General features: G+C 34.3%; 1 protein-coding gene across 9 annotated transcripts in view; it reads right to left on the bottom strand.

The window, feature by feature from the left end:
* Nucleotides 1-25293, bottom strand: part of GRIA4 (glutamate ionotropic receptor AMPA type subunit 4) — a 395455-nt gene that overhangs the window by 4256 nt on the left and 365906 nt on the right. For 3 of the 9 annotated variants that reach the window (XM_064375377.1, XM_064375379.1, XM_064375378.1), the window contains exons 15-16: nt 12009-12123; nt 3451-3585 (exon numbers count right to left, since the gene is read on the bottom strand). In XM_064375377.1, the coding sequence (XP_064231447.1) occupies nt 3451-3585; nt 12009-12123 (250 nt within the window). Of the gene's footprint in view, nt 1-3315; nt 3586-5837; nt 5953-12008; nt 12124-25293 lie in introns of all 9 variants that reach the window. The other 6 variants (XM_064375380.1, XM_064375376.1, XM_064375383.1 and 3 more) reach the window with 4 other exon arrangements.

The raw sequence follows: 25293 nt of genomic DNA, 5'->3' as shown, positions 1-25293 counted from the left end.
GTGAATATTTTTCTACTCTATATTAGGGTATGTGTATAATAAGAAGCATTAGCAAAACAGTACTATATATATCAAGAAAATCTAGCAACAAAATGTTTTTAAGAAACATAAGCCAAGACTTGGTATCAAGATGCTAAATAATTTTCTAGTGTAATTGTTTCAGTTTTATGTGTTTTAGATGGACATTTGGGGGGTCAGAACCCTTTAGTGAGTACCTAACTATAGGGAGCATTCTAGTTACAGCATTGGCATTTTCCACAATCTTCTAAAGAAAACAATTTGAGAGCAGATTTAGGAAGTTTATATTTGTTAGGTAAAGCCATATGCTTAGGAAAACAAGAAAAATGAATATCCATGAGTCTAATCCAAACCATTGTATTAGCCAATCTTAAATCTTTCGAGTTCCCACACACTCAGAGTCCCCAAACCACTCATCTCTTGTTTAACAAGAGATTTAGGAAAGGTAGTTCCAGAGAACTCATAGATATCTGCTCATCACTAAATTTAAACAAAACCAAGATCAAAGTATGAATATGTTTCTTTACATTTCCTTTCAACATTTAATGTTAAGTAAAATAGACAATTACTTTTAAAAATCCACTAGTTTAGCTTTGTTTTAATTTTTCTTCAAGAAGAAACAGCAAAATACCATTAAGAAAAAGCATGATAATTTTAAAAAAGTGTTTTCAGAAGGCTTTTGCCATAAAATCTGTTTTTGTTTTCTTTCTTTTCTTGATCATATTTGTGAGGAAAGGAAAACTTCCAAAGGTTGAACAGTTCCATATAATCTCAATACGCTCTCCTCTTCTACAGATTAATGCAAGGAAGTATATTACTTAATAAAATTTTGACTTATTTTTCTTTACATCTGTTTTTGCATTTTTATTTCCTATACTTATATCATCTGTATCTCCCATAAATGCCATTTCTATTCATCTTGATGTGAATCTTTCAAGGCTCCTCAAACTGGAAAAATTTCTAGCAATTTTACATATGGTCTAGGTTTGGTTAGATTGTTGTGGCTAATGGTTGTTACCTTAATCATATATGTTTCCTTGAGAAATGATCACTTTTTAGCAGACTCTACCATGGATTGAAGATGTCAGGTTTTGTTTTTTGGGATTCTGAGACAATATTATTTCTGAATTACCAATCATTTGCATGATTATTGTCATAGAGTTTAAGAAAGTTTTCCTTTGAGAGTACAGTAAAAACTGCTTACTTAGAAGTTTTGACAGGCACAGATTATTTCATTTATCCTAAATGCCACTGTCTTTTAAAATATCAGACGAATACTTTCCTTTTATTTGAAATTTATTGTCTTAAATGTTCAAATCTACCTCTAAAGCAATTCATGTGATGAACTTCAATGCCAAGTTGCGACTCCAAATACAATCTTCATTTAAATTGTATATATATGTATATATATATATACACAGTATATATATTAAATATATATAAATATTTGTAAGAGATGTAAATTCCCACATTTTATGAATATATACAACACTATATATAAAATACATGAGAATTTACATCTTTTTAGTAACTTTCCTTAACTTTGAAATGAACTAGCATATGTGAGTATTTCTTTCTAAAAATATGTAATACTCTTTTTTTCTTTGCTTTGCTTCCCCACTCTTGTCCTTGCTGATGATGGCTGCAGTGCCTTTGTTATGCCAAAGAAAAGTCAGTTTTAATGAACTGGTAACAAAATCTAGTAAGGACATATTATAAAATTCATCTCAGAATTCAGTCCAAATAATTTTCTCTGAAAACTAATCAATTATTGTTTTTCTCAATTTGAAAAAAGTCTCTCCTCAATTCTGTAAACATTAAGATGATCTAATGCCTAAGACACCATGATATTATCCCACTTTGTAGGTTTTGCTATTATAAGACATACTAAAAATGTTTGGACCTAGTGAATTGAGGATTTAGTTCTTAATTCATTTTCATAAAATTAGGAAAGAGCCATTTTGGAATTATCTATGTGCTTTAGTTCTCAGTCACTGATTTCTACATTATGGATGAAAGCAATTAGATCTTGATTAAAAGGGATGGCATTGGCTCTTTGCTTTAAGATACAGTATTTCAAAAGCTTTCACATAAATAAATATCAAATCAAGCATGTTTACCTGGTATAAACTCAGATGTACATCTTAGTGAAAGTATATTGGGTTTTTAACTCTAGAGTACATCAAGTACCAAATATCTCTTGGAAGTTCAAAGACTTATTTATCATTGTAATCAAACTGAGCAGCCTATTCGGTTAGCTATTACAGATAATTTTAGAAAATGGGTTTTAAGAGTTCTGATTTTAGCAAGAGCAATGACAAATCCTTTCAGATCTTATTTTAAAACTACTCCCTATTATTAGAGGAAAGAAGAAAGAGACATTTAGATTTAAAAAAAAATCTACATCTCCTATATTTTACTGAATGCTTATAATTTTTTATTGTGCCATGATGAGAGGATGTGAGTAAGTGGGGCTGACCTGGCTTGCTTAAAAGCACTTGAAATGAAAAAAAAGAATGTTTATAATAGCTCACTGCAATTGTTATCTTTTTCTGAATCTCTCCTATAGGACACAAACATTGCTGACATCTCTGATGGAGAAACTGCTGTTATGCCTAAAATGTCTATTTACCTTAGTGATACTTTCAGCATAAAAGTTGAATTTCATCTAATAAATGTGAATTGTAGTCAAAATTCTGATTATCACTCTTCCTTAAAGGTCTGTTTCAAGGACTACCATAAGATGAATAAAAAGTGATTTCATGTTTTATAAAAGGGATTTCATGTTTTAAAAATGTAGAATGATGGCTAATATAAAACAAATTAGAAGAGGAGCCAAAATTCATTGAGTACATACTCTGTGCTTTGAAGTTTTTACATGTATTGGTCCCCAGAAAACAATGAGACCTTGTCAAAAATAGGCAACTGTCTGGGTTTTGATCACTTGGAACAGATTTCGTGCTTATTTTGTTAGCACCTACCCTAAATTGAACTGTAACAAAAGTCTATGTGCAAGGAAGCCCAGATCTAATTTCCAATTTTCCCCAAATTTCAGGTAAAATATACTGTTTAAGTCATTTCACAGAGCAATTCTGGTTTGTTTTTGTCTTTCTGACCCTTGCAATGCAGATATCTATTGGCAACATAAAGTTTCAAACAGTACATCTGCAGCCAAAGAAAACCGAACCAATTTGCACTGAAGTTTTCAAAAATATAAAGCTCTATTAGAAGCAAGCAATATCACCACTGGACAGACAGGTCACAACACTGCGTTCACAGGATGCATTCCCCACTCACTGTAGTCGGCCCTAAGTCCTACCCCTAAATTTTAATACTTTCGGTTCCATATACGTTGTAACCTTCTCTATAGGTTGCTAAATTCTGGGTATTCTGCGAGGAAGTTGGGTTAAAAGTCTGTGCACTCTTTGCCACCTTCATTCTCTTCGCTTCTGCCCTGGACTTGTAACAGAACTCTATCAAAGCCACCAGCATTGCCAAGCCCAAGCCGCCAACCAGAATGTAGAAGACTCCTGCTACGTTGCTCAGGCTCAAGGCACTCGTCTTGTCCTAGGGGGGATAAAGACACTTCAGTTAACTGTGGAAATGTCAAATCCAAAAGATAAAAGAACACATGAAATCCAAAAAGCCAATGAAAGTAAATGCTTAACTTAACCTTAAATTATTTACAAGTGTAAGTCACTGATAAAGGATTATGGATTTAAACATAAGGCTTATAGCTCTCGGGAGAAGTAAAATTATAATAATTATCAACAATTTGTATCTAATTACATTCAATGAAATCAGTAACATTTTATCATTACTAAATATGGAATGAAAACCATTGTACAGCCATATATAAGCATTTATATATTTACATAGGGTTGCAGAAGTGGGCATATTATTGTTAAATTTGAAAATGACAGGTTTAAAATCCAATTATGTGAGAAAGGGGACTTCTTTTGGCTTTGATCCTATTAGAATATACTTTTAATGTCTGAGATTTCTCTTGAATAGATCCAACTCCACATATCCTAGTTGAGCAACTAAAGAGTCATCGAGCTGATAGTTTCACGTTTTGTTCATCATTAATTTACCAAATATTTGCAAATAATGTGTTAAGGTACACATTATTTGTTCTTTTAGTTACATCTACAAGGGAAATATCATGGAAAACGTTACTTTTGCATATTATGTACTGTTTATAAATAGTTATATATGAGTAACAAGTAATTTTATAACTTTAAAAAATACATAAATTATTATGGTTGGTTGAGAAATAAGTTATTTATGTATGGACAAATTTATAATTTTTTATTGATTAAAAATACAATTCCATTGTCACTTAAAAATGCTTAATCCATTAATATTTTAGAGATACTGTTCTTTAGAGCTTCAGTATACATATAATCTCATAATAAATCCAGAATAATCTCTAAATCCTACTCTTATGATTGGAAGACATTAAAATTAAAACAAGAATTTAAAATTGTTTAATAAATTGTAAATATGTTTATTACATAGTATTATTGCAAGTATTTTAGTAGACTACCTGAAGGACGCCCTGTAGCTATTATCTTCTCAGCAGTATGTTTTGTGCAAAACGTGATTCAGACCCTTAAAGAATTTTATAGGAGAGTATTTAATTCAAAAGATGCACTATATATACTGTCATCTTAGTCACGACATCAACTGACTGGACCAAACATTTTAGGGTAACTCCACTTTTAAAATAATTACTCATTAAGTATTTGCACTTGTCTGACTTTACATCAGGATTTGAGGTAATGGTTTCATTATCTGGCCAACCTTGTCTCATTCCACTCTGGTTAAAAGGCAGACAGATGATTAAAATATAGTGATAAGGCCTGAAAGGGATTCATTAACATTAGTTTGGCTCCTTTGTAAATTAATTGAGGCTCTCCTATTTAAACAAGTCACATGTTTAACAACTTAGAATATCCAATAATTTGTTTTCTTTCTTAAAGAAGATATAGAAAAAAATAAAAGAGGATTCCAAGAACCTTCAACTCTGGCTTTCAGGCACTGTTACTATATTGTATCAAACTGTGTAGGTATTTAGATTCATGGATAAACTTGTAATTTTTTTACAAAAATAAAACATTATTTATTTACACTATTTTTATTTGTGCTCAACAGAATTAGGCATAGAGGTTCCTGCTTTTTTAATTTTTTTTCCTGCAATGTTTTAAAAAGAATTTATGCTTAAGAGATCTTAGAACTTGAGAATATTATTCATAAACACTGATTAATTAAAACAATTTCAATTGGGGGAATCGAATTGAAAGGTTCACTCTATCAGCACAGAAATATAGGGCTTCTTCAAACTAGAGTGGAATGCTTGGCACTATGGTGACAAAAGACTGAATTTCTGAATAAGCATTTAATTAATATTTAGATTTTTCTTTTTCTGGTATACCACTGATTTCCTGCTTTGAGAACACATCAGTTCTTGAAATAACATGATTTCATGAAGTCTTTGCCTCCAATACAAACAAGAAAACTACACCAAAAAACATTACTTTTATTAGTGGTACGTAAATTTGAGAATAACATAAAAGGAATTTTATTATTTTATAAATTTTTGCAGTTTTAAGTTAAGTCTTAATATTAAGGAGCAGTTTGCAGTTTCCTGAAAAGACCATATCTATGTTTGAAATTTATGACATTAGCTTTTAAATTAGGCAGTGGCTGAGTGTTAGAGACATGTTCAGTTTTTATGGTTTCCATATACTTTTGACAATTGCTCCCAATTACTGCTTTGTGAACACAAGAGGAGGCCCCGAACTGCAGCGACTGACCTTGCTTCCAGAGTCCTTGGGTCCACATTCACCTTTATCGTACCACCATTTGTTTTTCAGCTTGTCTAAGACGCCTGCCTCACTGAGTTTCAAAACGGCAAGGTTTACAGGAGTTCTTCACGTGGAAAATAACATAAATAACATTATATATGTTATTTTATGTTATTCAAGTAAAACTACATTAGAATCGCATGGCAAAGTGACAGAGCAGAGGCCACAGTAGGTGCTATGTCTTGTACTGTAGGCCCAGGTTTAGAATCAGACATAAAACTGGGGCCTGCTCCATCGCTTTAGGTAACAGGCACATACTGCTAGAGAGGATTTTTAAATAAAATGTATGCAATTACTGTGAATTCAAAACTATTGGCTTTGGTTGGCTTTCTGGAACATTTGAAATTTTCCCCACATAAATGTGGCAGTCATTTACAATCTAGAAGCTTCTTTTTGTTCTCTTTCAAAATTAAGGAAGTGGCTGCAGGTTGACAGACTGAAATAGAAGCTAAATAGGACTGATTTCATTCCTTGCATGCATTATGATTCAGCTCATGGTATTTGATTTTACGCTATAAAAATGTGTCTGCAGTATCCATCATTAAATTGATTTCTTGACCACTTTCATCCAATATCTAATTGAAAAAGGAGGGTGATTTCAGTGTTATGAAAGATCATCTTATGCAGAGGAATGTCATCATGAGACAAATATGTAAATCATTATTTTAAGGTATAAGCCCATGATGATATTTTTCTTCTTAATTGCAGTCTTTAACATAAATAATATCACCAGAATCAATTTTCATCTGTCTTGAATCTTAAAGTATATTAATGTACTTTAAGTACAAAATGAAGTGACTATAATATATTCCACAAATTCTTACCAACAAACAAAGACAGGTTAGAGGTAACCAAGATTTTTCTGAAGAGACAAACTCCTCTTATTATAAGAGGAATCTTTTTATATTTATAAGAGGCTCTAATTGTCTCCTCTACCATCTTTGATTCCTTCAACACTAAATGTTGTATTAGGAGTTTCAGGGAGGAGGATTTCAGTTATTACCTGGTGTCAGTATTCCAAAGAATTTAATATTTCTTTCATTTTTCACTCCCATATTATAATATGAAGGCTAAGATGATGAAGGGGAAGCAGAAACTCCTAGGGCCTTTTGTTATTATTGTTTTGGTGACTGATTGGTTTTTTGTTTATTTCTGAGACAGACTTGTCATATTCCTCTGGACATTTTACCTGGCTGTATCCCTTAATGCGCCTCAGTTCTAGGAAATGCTGGGTGCATCTGGAGTTACATGGCATGCATTTATTGAGCATTCATTCCATAAACCTATCTACACAACTAGGAAATGAATTAAGAATGATGGTGATCATGACAGCTTACATTTACTGAGCATTTACTATGTATCAGGCACTATTAAAAGCTTTTTACATGTTCACTAATATCATTCACATTTTACAAATGAGGAAACCAAAGTACAGGCAGCTTAATTCATCAAGTCACACAGCGAGTCAGTAGCCTAATCAGGATTCCTGAGAGTATGACTTCATAGCTTTTGCAATGAAAAATATGAATAACAAAGACTCACAAAATGATGTTTCTAATTAATTGGGCTTTCTGGTTAAACTAAAACTCTTTTTTGTACAGTTAGTTTTGAAAAAATATTCTAAAATATAAATTTTATATGAAATTCTAAAATATAAATTTTTATTTTTGTTTCTATGGTTTCTGGATATAATTTAAATTTTGTTTCAATGTTATGAGATATTGCTGTGGCTTAGGTTCATTGTTCCATTGAATAAGTAATATGAATTTGCTATGATCCTAGACTACTATATTTTTTTTGATTAAATAATATAATCTGACATTATATCGTTTTTTTGGATTAAAATTTGGCATGAGCAAACTTTCTACTAAAAGCTGAATTTGAGGGTGGGCTGAGTGAGGATTATGGTTAATCGGGGTGCTTGGTTATTTTACACCCAGTTAATCTAGGTTTTTCTATCTATACCAACCACTACTGTCTGCTGCTGACCCCCCACCTCCATTTGTGAAGTGATTGCTATAAATAACCACACCTGTGGGTTTACTAGTGCACTGCAACTCCTTTGAGAGCAGAAGCCACAGCTCATTTATCTCTGTAAACAGTATTTTCCAGAGTATCTGACTCAGTTTAGGTACTCTATACAGAGGCTCGATTTTAAAAATGACAGTGCAAGATTTTTTTTAATTCAGAGCAGCTTTTTCTTGAACTGATACTCTGTTTCTAGGTCCCCAGGTAAGCTCCTCAAAACCTTTGTAACACGTGTGTAGCTAAACTATACAAGCCTATATTGCAGTTCTTGAATGGGGTGGTTGGAAAGAGGAGGACTTAGTGCTGACAACTGGAGGATAGTTAGAGAGTTTCCTTCATGTTTCTTTTTTTTTTTCTTTGAGACAGAGTCTCATTCTGTCACCAAGGCTGGAGTGCAGTGTCACAATCTCAACTCACTGCAATCTCTGCATCTCAGGTTCAAGTGATTCTCCTGCCTCAGCCTCCCAAGTAGTTGGGATTACAGGTGCCTGCCATCACACTTGGCTAATTTTTTTATCTTTAGTAGAAATGGGGTTTCACCATCTTGGCCAGGCTGGTCTCAAACAAGTTTCTTCAAGAGGTACAACTGAAGGCAAAATTGTGAATTAGATGAAGACTGCCTTAGGCTTCTTTCTCCCCTCTTAAGGTAGTCTTTTCTCCTATGTCCTTCTCTTTTCCTCTGGCCTCTTTATCCTTTCTGCTATTTTGCACCAGTAGCCCGGTTTTAGAGGGTAAGATTAGATTAACACTTTGAATATAAGATATTTAGTATTAACAGTGATTAATGTTCAACTGGTGGAATATCAGAACAAGGAATTCATTATTGGGAAAGTCCTTCTCCAAGGGCTAGATTCCTTTAGTGTTTTTTTGTTTACTACAGCTTTTTTTACTTTCCATTTTTTCCTGCTGATGAATGCACATTTTCTGTACTAATTCCTTCATTCTTGCATTGGTTGTCATGGCAGTGATAGAGGAAACCGGGTTATTTTTAAGTATAGCATCTATTAAAGTCATGGGCTGTATTCTTCAAAGTGCCAAATTAAACATCAGAAAATGTGTGACCAAATATAACATCTAGAGAAAATATTATTTGGTATAATTACACTTACAAAATAATTTTTGTATGAATATCCACATCTATAAGCGTGCATATTTTACACATGTAGAAAGAGAATAAAGTATACAACTAACAGAAAAAATAATTTTGTAGCTGTAAGTAATAATGGGTGACTGATGGTTGCAGCTGTTGCCAAAATTTCTAACTAGAATTGGGATTGAATAACTGGCATAAAAATTGGCATACAAATTCTTTGTATGGTTTGTGCTTAGACTAAACCATACTAGGTTAATCAAAGTGGAGAATACATTTTAGACATTGTAATCGATATTTTTAAATTGGCTCATTGATTGCCAAGTAGTAATTTTTGTGATTTTATTTCCAAAAGTGAGTATGAATTTCTTAGGACCATACAAAAGTACCATATCACAATATGATTAACTCATATGAACACTATCAAAGGATCAAATTTTCAAATGAACGAATTTGTACCTTGTAAATTGTGCATTTCTGCTTTATTTTGTGTAAGATGCAGGACGCTGTTTCTTCATATCTTTTGTTAAATTTTTACTTTTCAAGGAGAAGCCTCTCGGCTGAGGACTGCTATGGTCAGAACTTCATAGTGCTGGGAATGGCTGTCAGGTGAGTGGGAATGCTAATTACTGCATGGCCTGGAGTGTGGCAGGGAAACTGCCTCAGCAACTCCAAATAATCCAGTTGTTGGTTATATTAAATCATGAGCTCCTTGAGGGAAAGGACAGTGGTAATTCTCCTTTTCTACACAGGTACTGGCACATGGCCCTGCTCAAACAGAAGTTTAATAATTTGCTGCTGAATGGAGGGCTGGAGAGGTTATGTTCTTGCGAATGACAAGTGCATCAGCTCTCTCATAGAAACCTTTCCATGTGTGGTACAGGTTTCCATATTTCCCTCCTTTACTGGATGAGTCACTGTTAAGACAGTTTAGTTTTCTCCTACCAAGATTCTGTATTGAAGGTCAGCTAAGCCAGTATTTCAGCATGTGTGTGCTGAGTTCTCTCTCTATTTCTCCCTCTGCATTGAATTGGCAGCATTGGTCTTTTCTGTGCTAGATTTACAAAGGATTTAGAACCAGTTGCATTTCTCATGGCCGGACTTTTTCTCCTTATTTTACTTTTTTTGATGAAGGTCAGGCCAAATGGGAGGGGCAAGTAAAGTTTACAAAGAAAATCAGTCACCCAAAGAAGGTACAAAATGAAAATGAAAAAGCAACTGCCTCTAATTAATTTACTTTGATTTAAGTTAGGTCAGGCCATTTAAAATATCATCTTTTATGACAAATTCAGAGTAGGGTATTATTATTTAGAGTGCAACAATCTATTCTCTTGATGATAAACCTTAGCCCAATATACAACCTATGTGGTTTTTTTTTTTTTTTAGGATAAAAACACATTTCCTGAGGAAAAATAAAACATAATGTATCTCATTTTGGGAGAACATTTTACGTTAATTTTTTATAATGTGTTGGAAACCTACTTGTTAAAAGTTGAAATAACATTCATTCTAAAACATTTTGTAGTTCATGTTTGGTGAAAGTAATGTCACTGCATAACTATAAGAACAAACAATTTGGTTTTGGAAACTACAAGGTTAAATATACATTTATTCTTTTGGACAACAAATATTTACTGACTGTCCATTATGTACCAAACAATGAGTTGGATACAAGCTAATTAAGTCTGAATGACTTGTCCAGTCCATTTCAATAAATTAAAATGACTTTTGTTAGATAGATTTTTCTAACATACATATGTTTCTATTATGCTTGCTTATCTTTCTCTGGAAAACATCTTTAATGTACACTAAAATGGGACTTCATTATTTATATTTGTAGAAAATTTTATTTGTAAAGCAGTGTTTTACTTCTCTTATATTTGTGATAATAATTTGAAAACAAAGTTTTTTCTAATGGAATAGAATATCTTTGTTTTGATTTTCTCTGGTGTTATTTTATGATATTTTCTGGTATTTCTAATTTGCATGAAAGAATGCTAGATTATTAGTATAAAATTTAATAATTTTCTCTATGTATATATATTTCTGTGTTTATGAAAACTATCAGAAAATTTGAGAAAGTTGGAGCTCCAAAATATAAAAAAAGTTAGTACTCCTTAAGATGGTGCCTAGAATGGAAACAAAAGTTTGTCCTTCCGTCTGCTGCAATAGAACTAGTTATGAGATGGGAATGTGTAAGTGAGCTCAATTTGAAAGGCTTTTTTAGATTGAGAATTTTCCCATTCATTAATTTTTTTTTTAAGTCTAAAAACATTGATATATAGGGAACAAGTGTTCTGGGACTTAAGTATATTCCGTTAATTGCCTACTTTTTTGTTCTTTAGATATTGCTTAGAAATTTAAAAAAGCTGTTATTTTATGAAGCTGGAGATAAGATATGAAGTGAAGACAAAACTGAGTTGATTTTGTTTTTGTTTCCTGATCATTTTGCATTTTGATCCATTTATGGAAGGCAAAAAATGTGTAGTTCGTATCACAGTCTTTGATTTGTTATTTAACTTGAATAGAACCTGAGAATTTTAGATGGAGAAAACTTTTTAGTAGGCACCGTAGACAGGTCTAGGTAGAGTCAGGAGTCAGGTGATTGCTGATAATGAACAACATTTGGTAGAAGTTCTAGCAAAGCAAACAAGACAGACTTACCCTCTCTGCTCTCTCCTCTCTTCCCTAAATTGCTGTTTCAGAAACTTGCATCCCTTCTTACTTTCCAAAATTGAGATTCACAGGACTATAATGTCTGATCCACAACCTCTTCAAAGGCAGAGATTTTCAGTGACTATTTTCAATAGGTTTGTTAATGGGTCACTTAATAGATAATGGTGCAAATATTTTTGCATTGACAGTAATTGCATACGTAAGTTTGTGAAGGAACTTGACTAGCAGTTCGACTGGGTATTATTAGGTCCAACCATAAGTCTCCCAGCAGATGCACCTATTACTTTACATACTGTTTACCCGCTTTTGGTGACATTGAGGCTAACCTTGGAGTCACCTCCCCCGCTGCCACATTCTCCTTTGTCGTACCACCATTTGTTTTTCAATTTGTCCAAGAGGCCTTGTTCATTCAGTTTTAAAACTGCGAGGTTAACAGCATTTCTTGAAACGATAAAACATATTTTGTAAGAAACTGCACAGCTGTTAAGATGTTAGAAGGAATGAGGACTTAAGCTCTTTATAAGCTTCCCCCAGACGCTAAATAAACCTCTCATTTTGCCATCCTGCAGCCCCTTCCACTGGAGTCCAAACCAAAGGCAATTGTAACTAATTTCAAATGTATTAAACATGCAGTATTTGGTACTGTTCGCTTTCACAGTTCGTTTATTGTCAAATAACTGATCTCATCATCAATCAATTACTGGATTGATTTTTGGCAAAACAGTAATAAACTGGAATTTACTGGTAATTGAGAAAGAATTGTGTCTTGAATTCCTTTGCTTCTAAGAATGCCAATGATCCAAAAGAGAATGAAGTTAAAATTCATTTCCACAAGGAAAAACAAAATGGCATATACAAACCATCAAACCAGCCACTGATTTTTTTGTACTGATTCCCTGACAACAGAGAGTATGGCATAATTATCACTCCTTTTATTTTTTTTATGTGAGTTTAGTTTGTTTGATTTAGTTGGTTTCAGAATCTAGGGTTTCCTGATCATTTGCTTCATGGACTGGAAGCCACATGACAGTCAAGAGATAGCAGCAGCTCTAGGGAAAAATTCTTATATCTAAATTTTGTGCTGATTCTTAAAGCCATTGAATGCTATTTAGAAATTAAGATTGCATACCAATTTGATTAAGTCATTAAACCCCAGGAAGTCATGCTGCATGTGATACTGACTTTGCAAACAAACCTACTCAATTAGATTTCCTCCATAGTTTTCTCTAAAGGGAAATACGGAGAGCGTATTTTGATTATTCTTTAAGAGGATTAAAAAAAAGTGTCATGGGCTGGGTGAGATGATTCATGCCTGTAATCCCAGAACTTTGGGAGGCCGAGGTCAGGTGGATCACCTGAGGTCAGGAGTTCAAGACCAGCCTGGCCAAGATGGCGAAACCCCATCTCTACTAAAAATGCAAAAATTAGCTGGGCGTGGTGGCGGATGCCTGTAAGCCCAGCTACCTGGGAGTCTGAGGCAGCAGAATCACTTGAACCTGGGAGATGGGGGTTGCAGTAAGCTGAGATCGCACCATTGCACTTCAGCCTGGGCGACAAGAGCAAAACTCCATCTTAAAAAAGAAAATGAAGGGTGGGGGTGGTCATGGGCTTTTGCCTCCCATGTGTTTGGTGTCTTTCCTGCTTTCAAATTAAAGTTTTTAAATGACCCAGTTGGTATTTCAAGAAATTTTTTTTCATCATTTAATGAAATTTCTGTTAAATTTAAGAAGAGGCTCATATACTGAGGGAATTTGGGTAATAATGTTTGTGATATGCTATTTTATAAACACTGAGTTTGGTGATTACTTAGTCCAAATGAATTATAGATAAGATAAAACAACCATATTATCAAATAGCACTTGAACAATTGATTTGCAAGCGAAATGACATTTAGCTGACTAATAAAGTGTTGCATATATTAACACTGATTAGCCTACTAAAGTGTTTATTGTCCTAAAAGGTGTTCATAATATTTCAGGTCAACAATGTGCTCTTCCATTTTGTGATGGTCTGATCCACTTGGAGAGTAAACAGTTCTCATAAGTAAACCACACACTTAAGAGTTTTTAGTATTAACTTTTCTTAAGAGTTAGACTGCCCATTTACTGAATGCTAATTAAACAATTAGCTATTCCTACATTTCCAAGTAAGTGCCACATTAGTGGTATAAAATAATGCATGTACTTCCTAATGTGAACAATATCAAGTTGTTAGTTTAATCACCAAAGGACCAGACTGAAATATAGGAATGAATAAATATTCAGTGACGATAGAGACATCTATATTTTTAAAATTCTGCTGGGAAAAAGGAATTGTTTTAGTTAATTTTGTGTCTACAAAGAACTAAATTTGTCTTTCAATAAATTAAGGTAAACTACTAAAATTCTCTATTTTGGAGAAAATTATTTTTGTAATTCATTTTAGTTTAGCTTTAAACATTAATATTAGATTTTTATAAATGAAGTAATATTCCAATTATTTTCTATGTTGGTTTAGACCATTTCTCTGATAAAACTAAAATTATTTCATGAGAGGGTTATTTAACAGGGTTATTAGCCATATCCAAAGACAGTTTCACAGCACAATAGAAAACAAAAAAACAAAATAAAGGAATGGATAAGGAAAAAAAGCTTTATGTTGAGAAAATTGTTTGGAATCAAGCTTTCTACAATATTATTCTAAAACATTGTCTTTCTAATACCATCTAATAGGCCATGTAAAAACAGTTTAGTTTCACACTGCTATCCATATTATGTGTGTAATTTTATACATGGACTAGTTGATAAGTAACTACCCAGTTCACAATTAATCTACATGTTTTCCTTCCAGAAATATGTGGTCCCTCAATAAAGTCCACTTAATACAATCATATATGAAATTTACCTTTCTTTAATGATGCATAGTAGAAGGCATTTTCTAATCAATATCTGGAGATATTCTTCAGTATTTCAAGATTTCTATGCATATTAAAAGTGTCTGTTATTTTCTACAATTGTCTAACTAAAGATGTAATTCCCTCATATAATAAGTTTAGGTCTAAAAGCCTCTTTAGATTGCTATTTAAACTGTAACATAAACCACATATATAATGACCATTTGGACATCTATTGTATAGAATGAATCACTTCTATGGGTTATTAATAATAAGAATCATCAATGACATATATATGTATATATGTATATAATTACTTCACTCATTGTACTGGACTAAGTTGAAAAGTACTTTTTATTAAGCTAAAAAGAAAGTGAAATCCTGAAGGAATAGTGATAAACAAGGCTAAAGAAGCCATAAGAAGTCAGATAAATGAGGATATAGAAAGCAGATACTCGCTGCAGCACATTTTATTATTGTTTCGAAATCCCCTTCAAACATTTCAGACATAGTCTTCAGAATCAATGTCAGAAACTCATATTGATTATAAGGGGTATTCTTGCCCTGATTAATTAAGTACCAGTGTTGCTGTGATAGTGACCTGCCAAAGAGATAAGGGTAGATGAAGAAAAATATTTTTAGCTATTTCTTACATTAATTATTCCTTTTATTGCATAAATGTAGCTTTTGCAAAGTCAGTTGAAATGAATTGCTTTTTATTTAAAAATAGAAGAAGAAACAACAAGGGACCACATTTTTTCTGGATGTGTAAACCACATTGGAGAACCAGATGTGTTGACAATGACCTTGCACAGATTGAAGTAGGTTCAAGGTAATGTGTTTTCCTTTGCCTTGTATATCTTAGTGAAAAATCTAGATGAGAAAATCCCTTTCCCAAATAGCTTTTCTTATAGTAATGAGATGACAGGGAATTTGATTCAGTCCTGGAATGAAAGTGCTCACTTGGTCAACTTCCAGGACCTCTGAAAAACTTTGAAAAGTTTTTATTTCTGGAATATCTTTCAAATGAATTCGATTATGAAAATCCATACTTTACTGCCTTAGCATTTAAGACTTACTTTTGTTAATGAGAATTTTGTTGAAATGCCATATAAAACCAAAGTTTTAGCAGAAGAACTAACATGTAATTTTTTTCCATTAATTATTAATAATTTTGGGCACATTAATCTAGTGCAAAGTAAGATTTTCTTGTGAAAAGCATGCTTAATCCAGGCTAAGACATTTATTGCTTACTCTTTACCCTTCCATAAATAACTTATCATTAAATTATATAGATCTGGGTATGCTTTTATGCTTACTTTTATGCCTTATTCATTATATTTACTTCTAGACCATATTTCTTATAGTATAATTTCTCTGTTGGTGATGTATTAAAGTGTATATCTGATAAAATGTCTACCTAAGTAAATGGGGCAAATTTTAAAAGTTTTAGTAAAGTTTGATTTTATTTTTATGATTTCCTGGATTCGTAAATATTGTTGTAAAGGATTGATCATACAACTTAGATTTAGTCATTGTCTGCCCACAAGATATTCAAGGGACACAAGTAGTTTGTAGGACAAATAATTTGCAGTATTAACTTTGATTTGGTTTAAACACATTCAGTACTATCTCGCTTAATAGGATGAACACTTTATTGTTGGCTATGATGGCAATAGTATGTGGAATTAATGCAGTTTGCTGTCTTAACTACTGTATAATGCTGTTAGTGCAATATTATCCTTATAAGAAAGTATCCATTAGTTATACTAGTTGAGTATCAATTAATCCAAAAATCTGAAATCTGAAATGCTCCAATGTGCATTTTGTTTGAGCATCACGTTGGCTCTTAAAAGATTTTTTTTGGAAGCATTTTAGATTGCAGGTTTTCAGATTAAAGATGCTGAACTGGTAAGTATAATGCAAATATTTAAAAATCCAAAACAAAAATCTGAAATCCAAAACACTTCTAGTCCCAAGATAAGGAGTATGAGTATTGTACACACAGTTTCAGCCTGTGATCTCTTCACTGGAGTGCTCGCTTCATACTATATTCTATAAAATTTAAACCTCAATATTGAAATGTCCAGAATATTTACCTGACTGAGGCTGAGAGGTTTTTTCATAGTCCTCAATAAATCTTAATATAGTTTAAAAACACTTAAAAATTGTGTGACAACAAGAAATTGTGTAAATAAATAAGAACATTTCTTTAAAGTCAGCAAAATATATGGATAATTTATGCAGCAAGAAATATAAATTATATAAAATAATTCAGCCTTATTTGAAGTTAAACTAAAATCATATAAAAATAATTCAGCCTTATTTGCAGTTAAACTAATGTGAATTAAAGCAATGCAAATTCATTTCTCACCATTCATAAGAGGAAAGATAAAAAGTAAAGATATGGTTTTATAGTCAAGGATTTAATAAGATGAGCAGGCATTCTCATTCACTGATGATAAAATCCAAAACCGGAGATATGATGAGCAGGGCCAAGATGGCTGACTAGAAGCCGTGGTGTTCGGAGGCTCCCATCAGAAAAAAACAGAATAAGCTGTGAATCCTTCACAGGCAACCAAAGTATCCAGGTTCTCTCATCAAAATTGACTAGAAGGCTGGCATGACCCACCTAGAGAAGGAGAAGCAGTGTGGCCGGGCAGCCCACCTGAGAGCCACATGGGGAAGGGGAAACCCCTACCCACAGTCAAGGGAGTCTGTGAGTGTGCTACCCAGCGGGGGAAACTGTGCTTTTTCTCACAAAACTGTGCAACCCACAGATTGGAAGATCCCATTCGTGAACCCACACCACAGGGGCCTAGCATCTCAACCTTGGAACATGCAGATTCTTAACAGACTCTCAGCTGGAATCTGTTTAAGCCTAGCAAAGCCCTTTCAGCCCCTTGGGGGAGGGGCTGCAGCCAGTACTGGGACTCGAAACTATCTAACATGTTAAGCTCCCTCGGTAGGGGAAGGGCAGCACACATTTCTGTAGCTGCAGGCTACACTTTTCCTCTGCTGGAGCTAGGGAGGCTGAATGGCTTGGTCCCAAGATCTGTCCCCGCAGCCCAACACATCAGCTGTGGCAGTCTGTGGCCAGAGTGCCTCTTCAGGTCTAACCCTGACTCATCCTTCCTCAGTGGGCAGGGCTTCCCTGCAGGATCTTCAATAACTCCAGCCAGAGGCTCAGGGACAGAATTTGGATCTCCCTGGGATTGAGTTCCTGAGGAGAGGGGTGGCTGCAGTCTCTGAGGACCAGCAGACTTAGCCTCTACTCCTGGTAGTTCTGAGGAATGGGGCAGCCCAGATGGGTGGGTTTCTCCCCACTGAAACATACCATACCCTCTCCAACAAGGGACAAAGTGCTTTGTTAAATGGGTCCTGCTACCCCGTGCCACCAAATTGAGTAATACTCTCCAACAAGGGTTGTCAGATAGGACAGGAGCGATCCTACTGGCATCAGGTTGGTGTCCCTCAAGGTCAGAGGTCCCAAAAGAAGAAGCAGGCACCCCTCTTGGCTGCTTTCCATCCTCCTTGAGTGACATCTCCCAGCACAGGAGTGAAAAGATGAATAGGGCCTAAAGTAAATCCCTAGCAAACAGCAGCAGCCCTACAGAAGAGGGCCCTGATTATTGAAAGAAAAACAAACAAACAGAAAGCAACAACAGCATCAACAACAACAACAAAAAGTCCCCCACAAAAACCTCATCTAAGGGTGAGCAGGCTCAAACACCAAAACTAGACAAACTCATGGGGATGAGAAAGAATCAAATGAAAAAATGCTGAAAACCCAAATGGCCAGAGTGCCTGTTCTCCTCCAAATGATCGCAATATCTCTCCATCAAGGGTGCAGAACTGGACAGACGATCAGATGGATGAATTGACAGAAATAGGCTTCAGAAAGTCGATAATAAAAACTACGATGAGCTAAAGAAGCACGTTTTAAACCAATGCAAAGAAGGCTAAAAACCTTGATAAAGGTTAGAGGAATCGCTAACTAGAATAACCAGTTTACAGAGGAACATAAATGACCTGATGGAGCTGAAAAACACAGCATGAGAACTTTGTGAAGCATACACAAGTATCGACAGCCAAATTGACTAAGTGGAAGAAAGGCTACCAGAGTCTGAAGACCACCTTACTGAAATAAGACATGCAGATGAGAATAGGGAAAAAAGAATGAAAAGGAATAAACAAGCCTCCAAGAAATATGGGACTTCATAAAAAGACCTAACCTTCGATTGACTGGAGTACCAGAAGGAGACAGGGAGAATGGAAACAAGCTGGAAAACACACTTCATGATATTATCCAGGAGAACTTCCCCAACCTAGTAAGACAGGCCATATGCCTAGGTTGGGAAAATAAAGAGAACACCATTAAGATATTCCATGAGAAGATCAACCACAATATACATAATCATCAGATTCTCCAAGGTCAAAATGAAGGGAAAACTGTTAAGAGCAGCCAGAGAGACAGGCCAAGTCACCTACAAAGGGAAGTGCATCAGACTAATAGCGGATCTCTCGGCAGAAACTCTACAAGCCAGAAGAGATTGGGGGCCAATATTCAACATACTTAAAGAAAAGAATTTTCAACCCAGAATTTCATATCCAGTCAAACTAAGCTTCATAAGTGAAGGAAAAACAAAAGGAAAAATAAAATCCTTTCCAGACAAGCAAATGCTGAGGGATTTCATTATTACAAGGCCTGCCCTGCAAGAGCTCCTGAAAGAAACACTAAATATGGAAAGGAAAAACCAGTACCAGCCACTGGAAAACCACACCAAAATATAAAGACCAATGACACTACAAAAAACTCACAATTAGTGTGCAAAATAACCAAATAGCATCATGACAGGATCAAATTCACACATAACAATATTAACCTTAAATGTAAATGGACTAAATGCCCCAATTAAAAGACACAGACTGGCAAATTGGATAAAGAGTCAAGACCCACTGGTGTACTGTATTCAGGAGACCCATCTCATGTGCAAAATAAAGGTTCAAAATAAAGGGATGGAAAAAATTTTACCAAGCAAATGGAAAGCAAAAAAAAAAAAAAACAAAAAAAAAAAACCAGGGGTTGCAATACTAGTCTCTGACAAAACAGGCTTTAAAAAGATCAAAAAAGACAAAGATCAAAAAAGAAAAGGGCATTACATATGGTAAAGGGAACAATTCAACAAGAAGAGCTATGTATTCTCAATATATATGCACCCAGTACAGGAGCACCCAGATTAATAAAACAAGTTTTTAGAGACTTACAAAGAGACATAGACTCCAACACAATAACAGTGGGAAACTTTAACACTACACTGTCAGTATTAGACAGATCAATGAGACAGAAAATTAACAAGGATATTCAGGACTTGAACTCAGCGTGGATCAAGTGGACCTAGTAGACATCTACAGAACTCTGTACTCCAAATCAAGAGAATATACATTCTTCTCAGTGCCACATGGCACTTACTCTAAAATTGAACACACAATTGGGAGTAAAACACTCCTCAGCAAATGCAAAAGAACCAAAATCATAACAAACACTCTCTCACAGTGCAATCAAATTAGAACTCAGGATTAATAAAATCCCTCAAAACCAAACAATTTCATGGAAATTGAACAACCTGCTCCTGAATGACTCCTGGGTAAATAATGAAATTAAGGCAGAAGTCAAGAAGTTTTTTGAAGCCAATGAAAACAAAGAGACAATGTACCAGAATCTCTGGGACACAGCTAAAGCAGTATTAAGAGGGAAATTTATAGCACTAAATGTCCACATCAGAAAGCTAGAAAGATCCCAAATTGACACCCTAACATGACAATTAAAAAAGCTACAAAGGCTAGAGCAAACTAATCCAAGAGCTAGCAGAAGACAAGAAATAACTAAGATCAGAGAAGAGCTGAAAGATATAGAGACATGAAAAACCTTCCAAAAATATCAATGAATCCAGGAGCTGATTTTTTGAAAAAATTAACAAAATAGATATGCTACTAGCTAGACTAATAAAGAAGGAGAGAAGAATCAAATAGACAATAAAAATGATAAAGTAGTATCAACACTGACCTCACAGAAATACAAACTACCATCAGAGAATACTATAAACACCCCTATGCAAATAAACTAGAAAATCTAGAAGAAATGGATAAATTTCTGGACAACATACACCCTCCCAAGATTAAACCAGGAAGTAGAATCCTTGAATAGACAAATAACAAGTTCTGAAGTTGATGCAGTAATTAATAGCCTACCAACCAGCATCATCCTGATACCAAAACTGGGAAGAGACACAACAAAAACAGAAAACTTCAGGCCAATATCCCTGATGAACATTGATGCCAAAATCCTGAATAAAATACTGGCAAACTGAATCCAGAAGCACATCAAAAAACTTATCCACCATGATCAAGTTGGCTTCATCCCTAGGATGCAAGGCTGGTTCAATGTATGCAAATCAATAAACATAATCCATCACATAAACAGATCCAAAGACAAAAACACATTATTATCTCTATAGATGAGAAAAAGCCTTGGATAAAATTTAACATCCCTGCATGTTAAAAACTCTCAATAAACTAGGTATTGATGGAACACATCTCAAAATAATAAGAGCTATTTTATGACAAACCCACAGACAATATCATATTGAATGGGCAAAAGCTGGAAGCATTCCCTTTGAAAACTGGCACAAGACAAGGATGCCCTCTCATCACTCCTATTCAACATAGTATTGGAAGTTCTGGCCAGGGCAATCAGGCAAGAGAAAGAAATATAGGGTATTCAAATAGGAAGAGAGGAAGTCAAGTTGTCTCTGTTTGCAGATGACATGATTTTATATTTAGAAAACCCCATCATCTCAGCCCAAAAACATCTTGAAGTGATAAGCAACTTCAGCAATGTCTCAGGATACAAAATCAATGTGCAGAAGTGACAAGCACACCAACAGTAGGCAAGCAGAGAGCCAAATCATGAATTAACTCCATTTGCAATTGCTACAAAGAGAATAAAATACCTAGGAATACAGCTAACAAAGGATGTGAAGGACCTCTTCAAGGAGAACTACAAACCACTGCTCAAGGTAATAAAAGAGGACACAAATAAATGGAAAAACATCCCATGCTGATGGATCAGAAGCATCAATATCATGAAGATGGCCATACTGCCCAAAGTAATTTATGGGTTCAATGCTATTCCCATCAAACTACCATTGACATTCTTCAAATCATTAGAAAAAACTATTTTAAATTTCATATGGAATCAAAAAAGATACTATATAGCCAAGATAATCCTAAGCAAAAAGAGCAAAGCTGGAGGCATCACACTACCTGACTTCAAATTATACTACAAGGCTACAGTAACCAAAGCAGCATGGTACTGGTACCAAAAGAGATAATTGACCAATGGAGCAGAACAGAGACATCAGAAATAACACCACACATCTACAACCATCTGATCTTTGACAAACCTGACAAAAGCAATAGGGAAAGGATCTTCTATTCAGTAAATGGTACTGAGAAAACTGGCTAGCCATATGCAGACACTGAAAGTGGACCCTTCCTTATACCTTATAAAAATATTAACTTAAGATGGATTAAAGACTTAAATGTAAAACCCCAAACCATAAAAACCCTAAAAGAAAACCTAGGCAATACCAATCAGGGCATAGGCATGGGCAAAGACTTCATGACAAAAATGCCAAAAGCAATTTCAATAAAAGCCCAAATTGACAAATGGGATCTAATTAAACTAAAGAGCTTCTGCAGAACTAAAGAAACTATTATCAGAATGAACAGGCAACCTACAAAATGGGAGAAAATTTTTGCAATCTACCCATCTGACAAAGGTCTACCATCCAAAATTTACAAGGAACTTAAACAAATTTACAAGAAAAAAGTAACTCTATCAAAAAGCGGACAAAGGATATAAACAGCCGCTTCCCAAAAGAAGACATTTACACAGCCAACAAACATATATAAAAAAAGCTCAACATTATTGATCATTAGAGAAATGTAAATCAAAACCACAATGAGATACCATCTCATGCCAGTCAGAATGGTGATTATTAAGTCAGGAAACAATAGATGCTGGCAAGGCTGTGGAGAAATAGGAACACTTTTTCACTGCTGGTGAGAATGTAAATTGGTTCAACCATTGTGGAAGATGTTATGGTGATTCCTCAAGGATCTAGAACCAGATATACCATGACCCAGCAATCCCATTACTGGGCATATACCCAAGGGAATATAAAACATTTTACTATAAACACACATGCACACGTATGTTTATTGCAACACTATTTACAATAGCAAAGACATGGAACCAACACAAATGCTCATCAATGATAGATTGGATAAAGAAAATGTGGTACATATATACCATGCCATACTATGCAGCCATAAAAAGTAATAATATCATGTCCTTTGCAGGGACATGGATGAAGCTGGAAGCCATCATCCTCAGCAAACTAACACAGGAACAGAAAACCAAACACCACGTTCTCACTCATAAGTGGGAGTTGAACATTGAGGACACATGGACACAGGGGAATAACACACACCAGGGCCTGTTGTGGGGTGGGGATGAGTGGCGGGAACTTAAAGGATGAGTCAATAGATGCAGCAAACCACCATAGCACACGTATACCTATGTAACAAACCTGCACGTTCTGCACGTTTCCGTTTTTTTTAAATAAATTTTGAAAAAGGGAAAAAAATTAAAAACTGAAAATAATTTGGCTTTATGCAACAAAAGCTTTAAAACAATTCTCACCCTTACTTAATTCCCCTTGGAGGAATCAATCCTAAGAAATTAAAAGTGCTGCCAATATGACTTGTGATAAATCTCATTGTGTGTATATATAGAGAGAGCTAAACATTGAAAGCAATCTACATATCTAAAAGAAAGGAAGATTAAGTAGATTTTCGTATACACCAGTGGTCTCAAGTTTGACTTGAGTATAATAACTACCTATTGCAAATACAGATGCTCAGACCTAACTCTTCTGTATTAGGTTTTTCTAGATTGAGGTACCATATGTTACAAAGCTTCTGGGGTGATAGTATTGATAGGTAACAATGATCCATATGATTGATGTTTGATAACAATTAAAAAAATTTCAATGGCAAGAGGAAATGCTTGTAGTATAATGTCAAGTGGAAAAAGAAACAAGTTTGTATTCATTTTGATCTTAGAATAAACTATATATGTAGATATAATTACATGTATATATAATGTTGATTATTGAAAAGAATATGGAAGAAAATATAACAAATCGCAGTCTCTGGGTGGAAGATTATGATGAACTTAAATTGCATTTGTTCTTTATGCTTCCCCACACACCCAAAATTTTCTGGGTAGTGGGAAGTGATACTGTAATAATTAGTAAAAAACAAACAAAGCTTTCAGTTGTTTCGTATTATAATGCCTTATAGAATTATTTTATTCATGCCAAAATATATTCTGTTTTGGATTAAATAAAATTTGAGGTATAAATTATGGGTTATTCTTAAGGTTCTTAGAAAAACATTCATTGTTCCTGATTATGTGGTTTGCTTTGGTGCAGTTGGTTTTCTCCCTCTAGTCACAGGCTGGAGGACATGTGAAGTATTTGGCTTCTATGAGGGTGCTACTTTATTTGACAGGAACAGGTCAGGCAGAGAAGTATGAGTAATGCATCAATTAGCAGACATACCCCATCAGATAGGAGCTACAGGAGGTTAATAGAACTCTCAGTGGCCTAGAGAGAAGACTTGCTGTTTCACACATATTTATATAGACAAGGTGAGTCTTTTCCCTTAGGCTGAATTAAATGAATGTGACTGTGAATAGGCTTGAGTCCTGCTTAGTGGGCCATTTACAAAAAAAGAAAAAGTACATATCTCTGTTTTCAGAAAAAGAGATTTCTGGCTAGCGACTATGTTCTTTCCCTAATAAGTATTAGAGACCCTAAGAAAAAGTCTTTCTTTGGATTTTTTTTTGTAGGAGTTAAAAATCTACAATTTATTTTTATATTCTATCATACTACATATTTATTTTATACCTTTCTTAAAATCAAACTAAAATTCTAGTTTGGAAAACTCATTTGATTTAAGTTTTGTTAGCAGCAAGTGTGTGTGTGTGTATATACATATATATGTGCTACAATTTTCCAAGGACCATGCTAATAATAAAATAATAATTTTATGAAATATGAATAACCAACTCTACATAGACTATTCATTGTGTTATTAAATGGTAGTTGCATTGTCATTATCTTCACAAAAATTCTATGCGTATTCCGTATAACAAGATGAGATAGGTAGAGAGAAGCAAATATCACATAGGATTTACTTTTGTAGTTTAATTAATGACATCCTTCAAATAAAGGTGAATGGAGCAACTTAGCAAAAAAGCTGAGAATTTACAATAAACCCCCAGAACTCTGTGTAAAATCAATTAATGACCTACTGAGAAAAAATAACTATTTTATTAATCAGGAAAACACAAAAAGTAAATAAAAATCAATAGGCTGTTAAATGATGAAGAGTTAAGAACTAAATATGTCTGATTTTAAAGAAAGGCTTTTGCATTCACAATTCTACTCTTTATCAACTATTTAGGCCTCAAAGAGTAGCCAGTTTTCAGCATTGTCAATGCTCTACTAAGTTTTCAATTTAACTTGTAGCTGTGCTATTACTTTTCTTCCCAAATTATTCCTTCCAGTAGACAAGCACAAGGCTCTTTTTGCTTCATTGGATTT

This window comes from Aotus nancymaae, unplaced genomic scaffold (assembly GCF_030222135.1).
Source record: "Aotus nancymaae isolate 86718 unplaced genomic scaffold, 86718_ANA_hifiasm-v0.15.2.pri h1tg000012l, whole genome shotgun sequence".
Taxonomy (NCBI): Eukaryota; Metazoa; Chordata; class Mammalia; order Primates; family Aotidae; genus Aotus; species Aotus nancymaae.
Note: the sequence above shows the minus strand (reverse complement) of the source record. Positions and strands in the feature narration are given on the sequence as shown.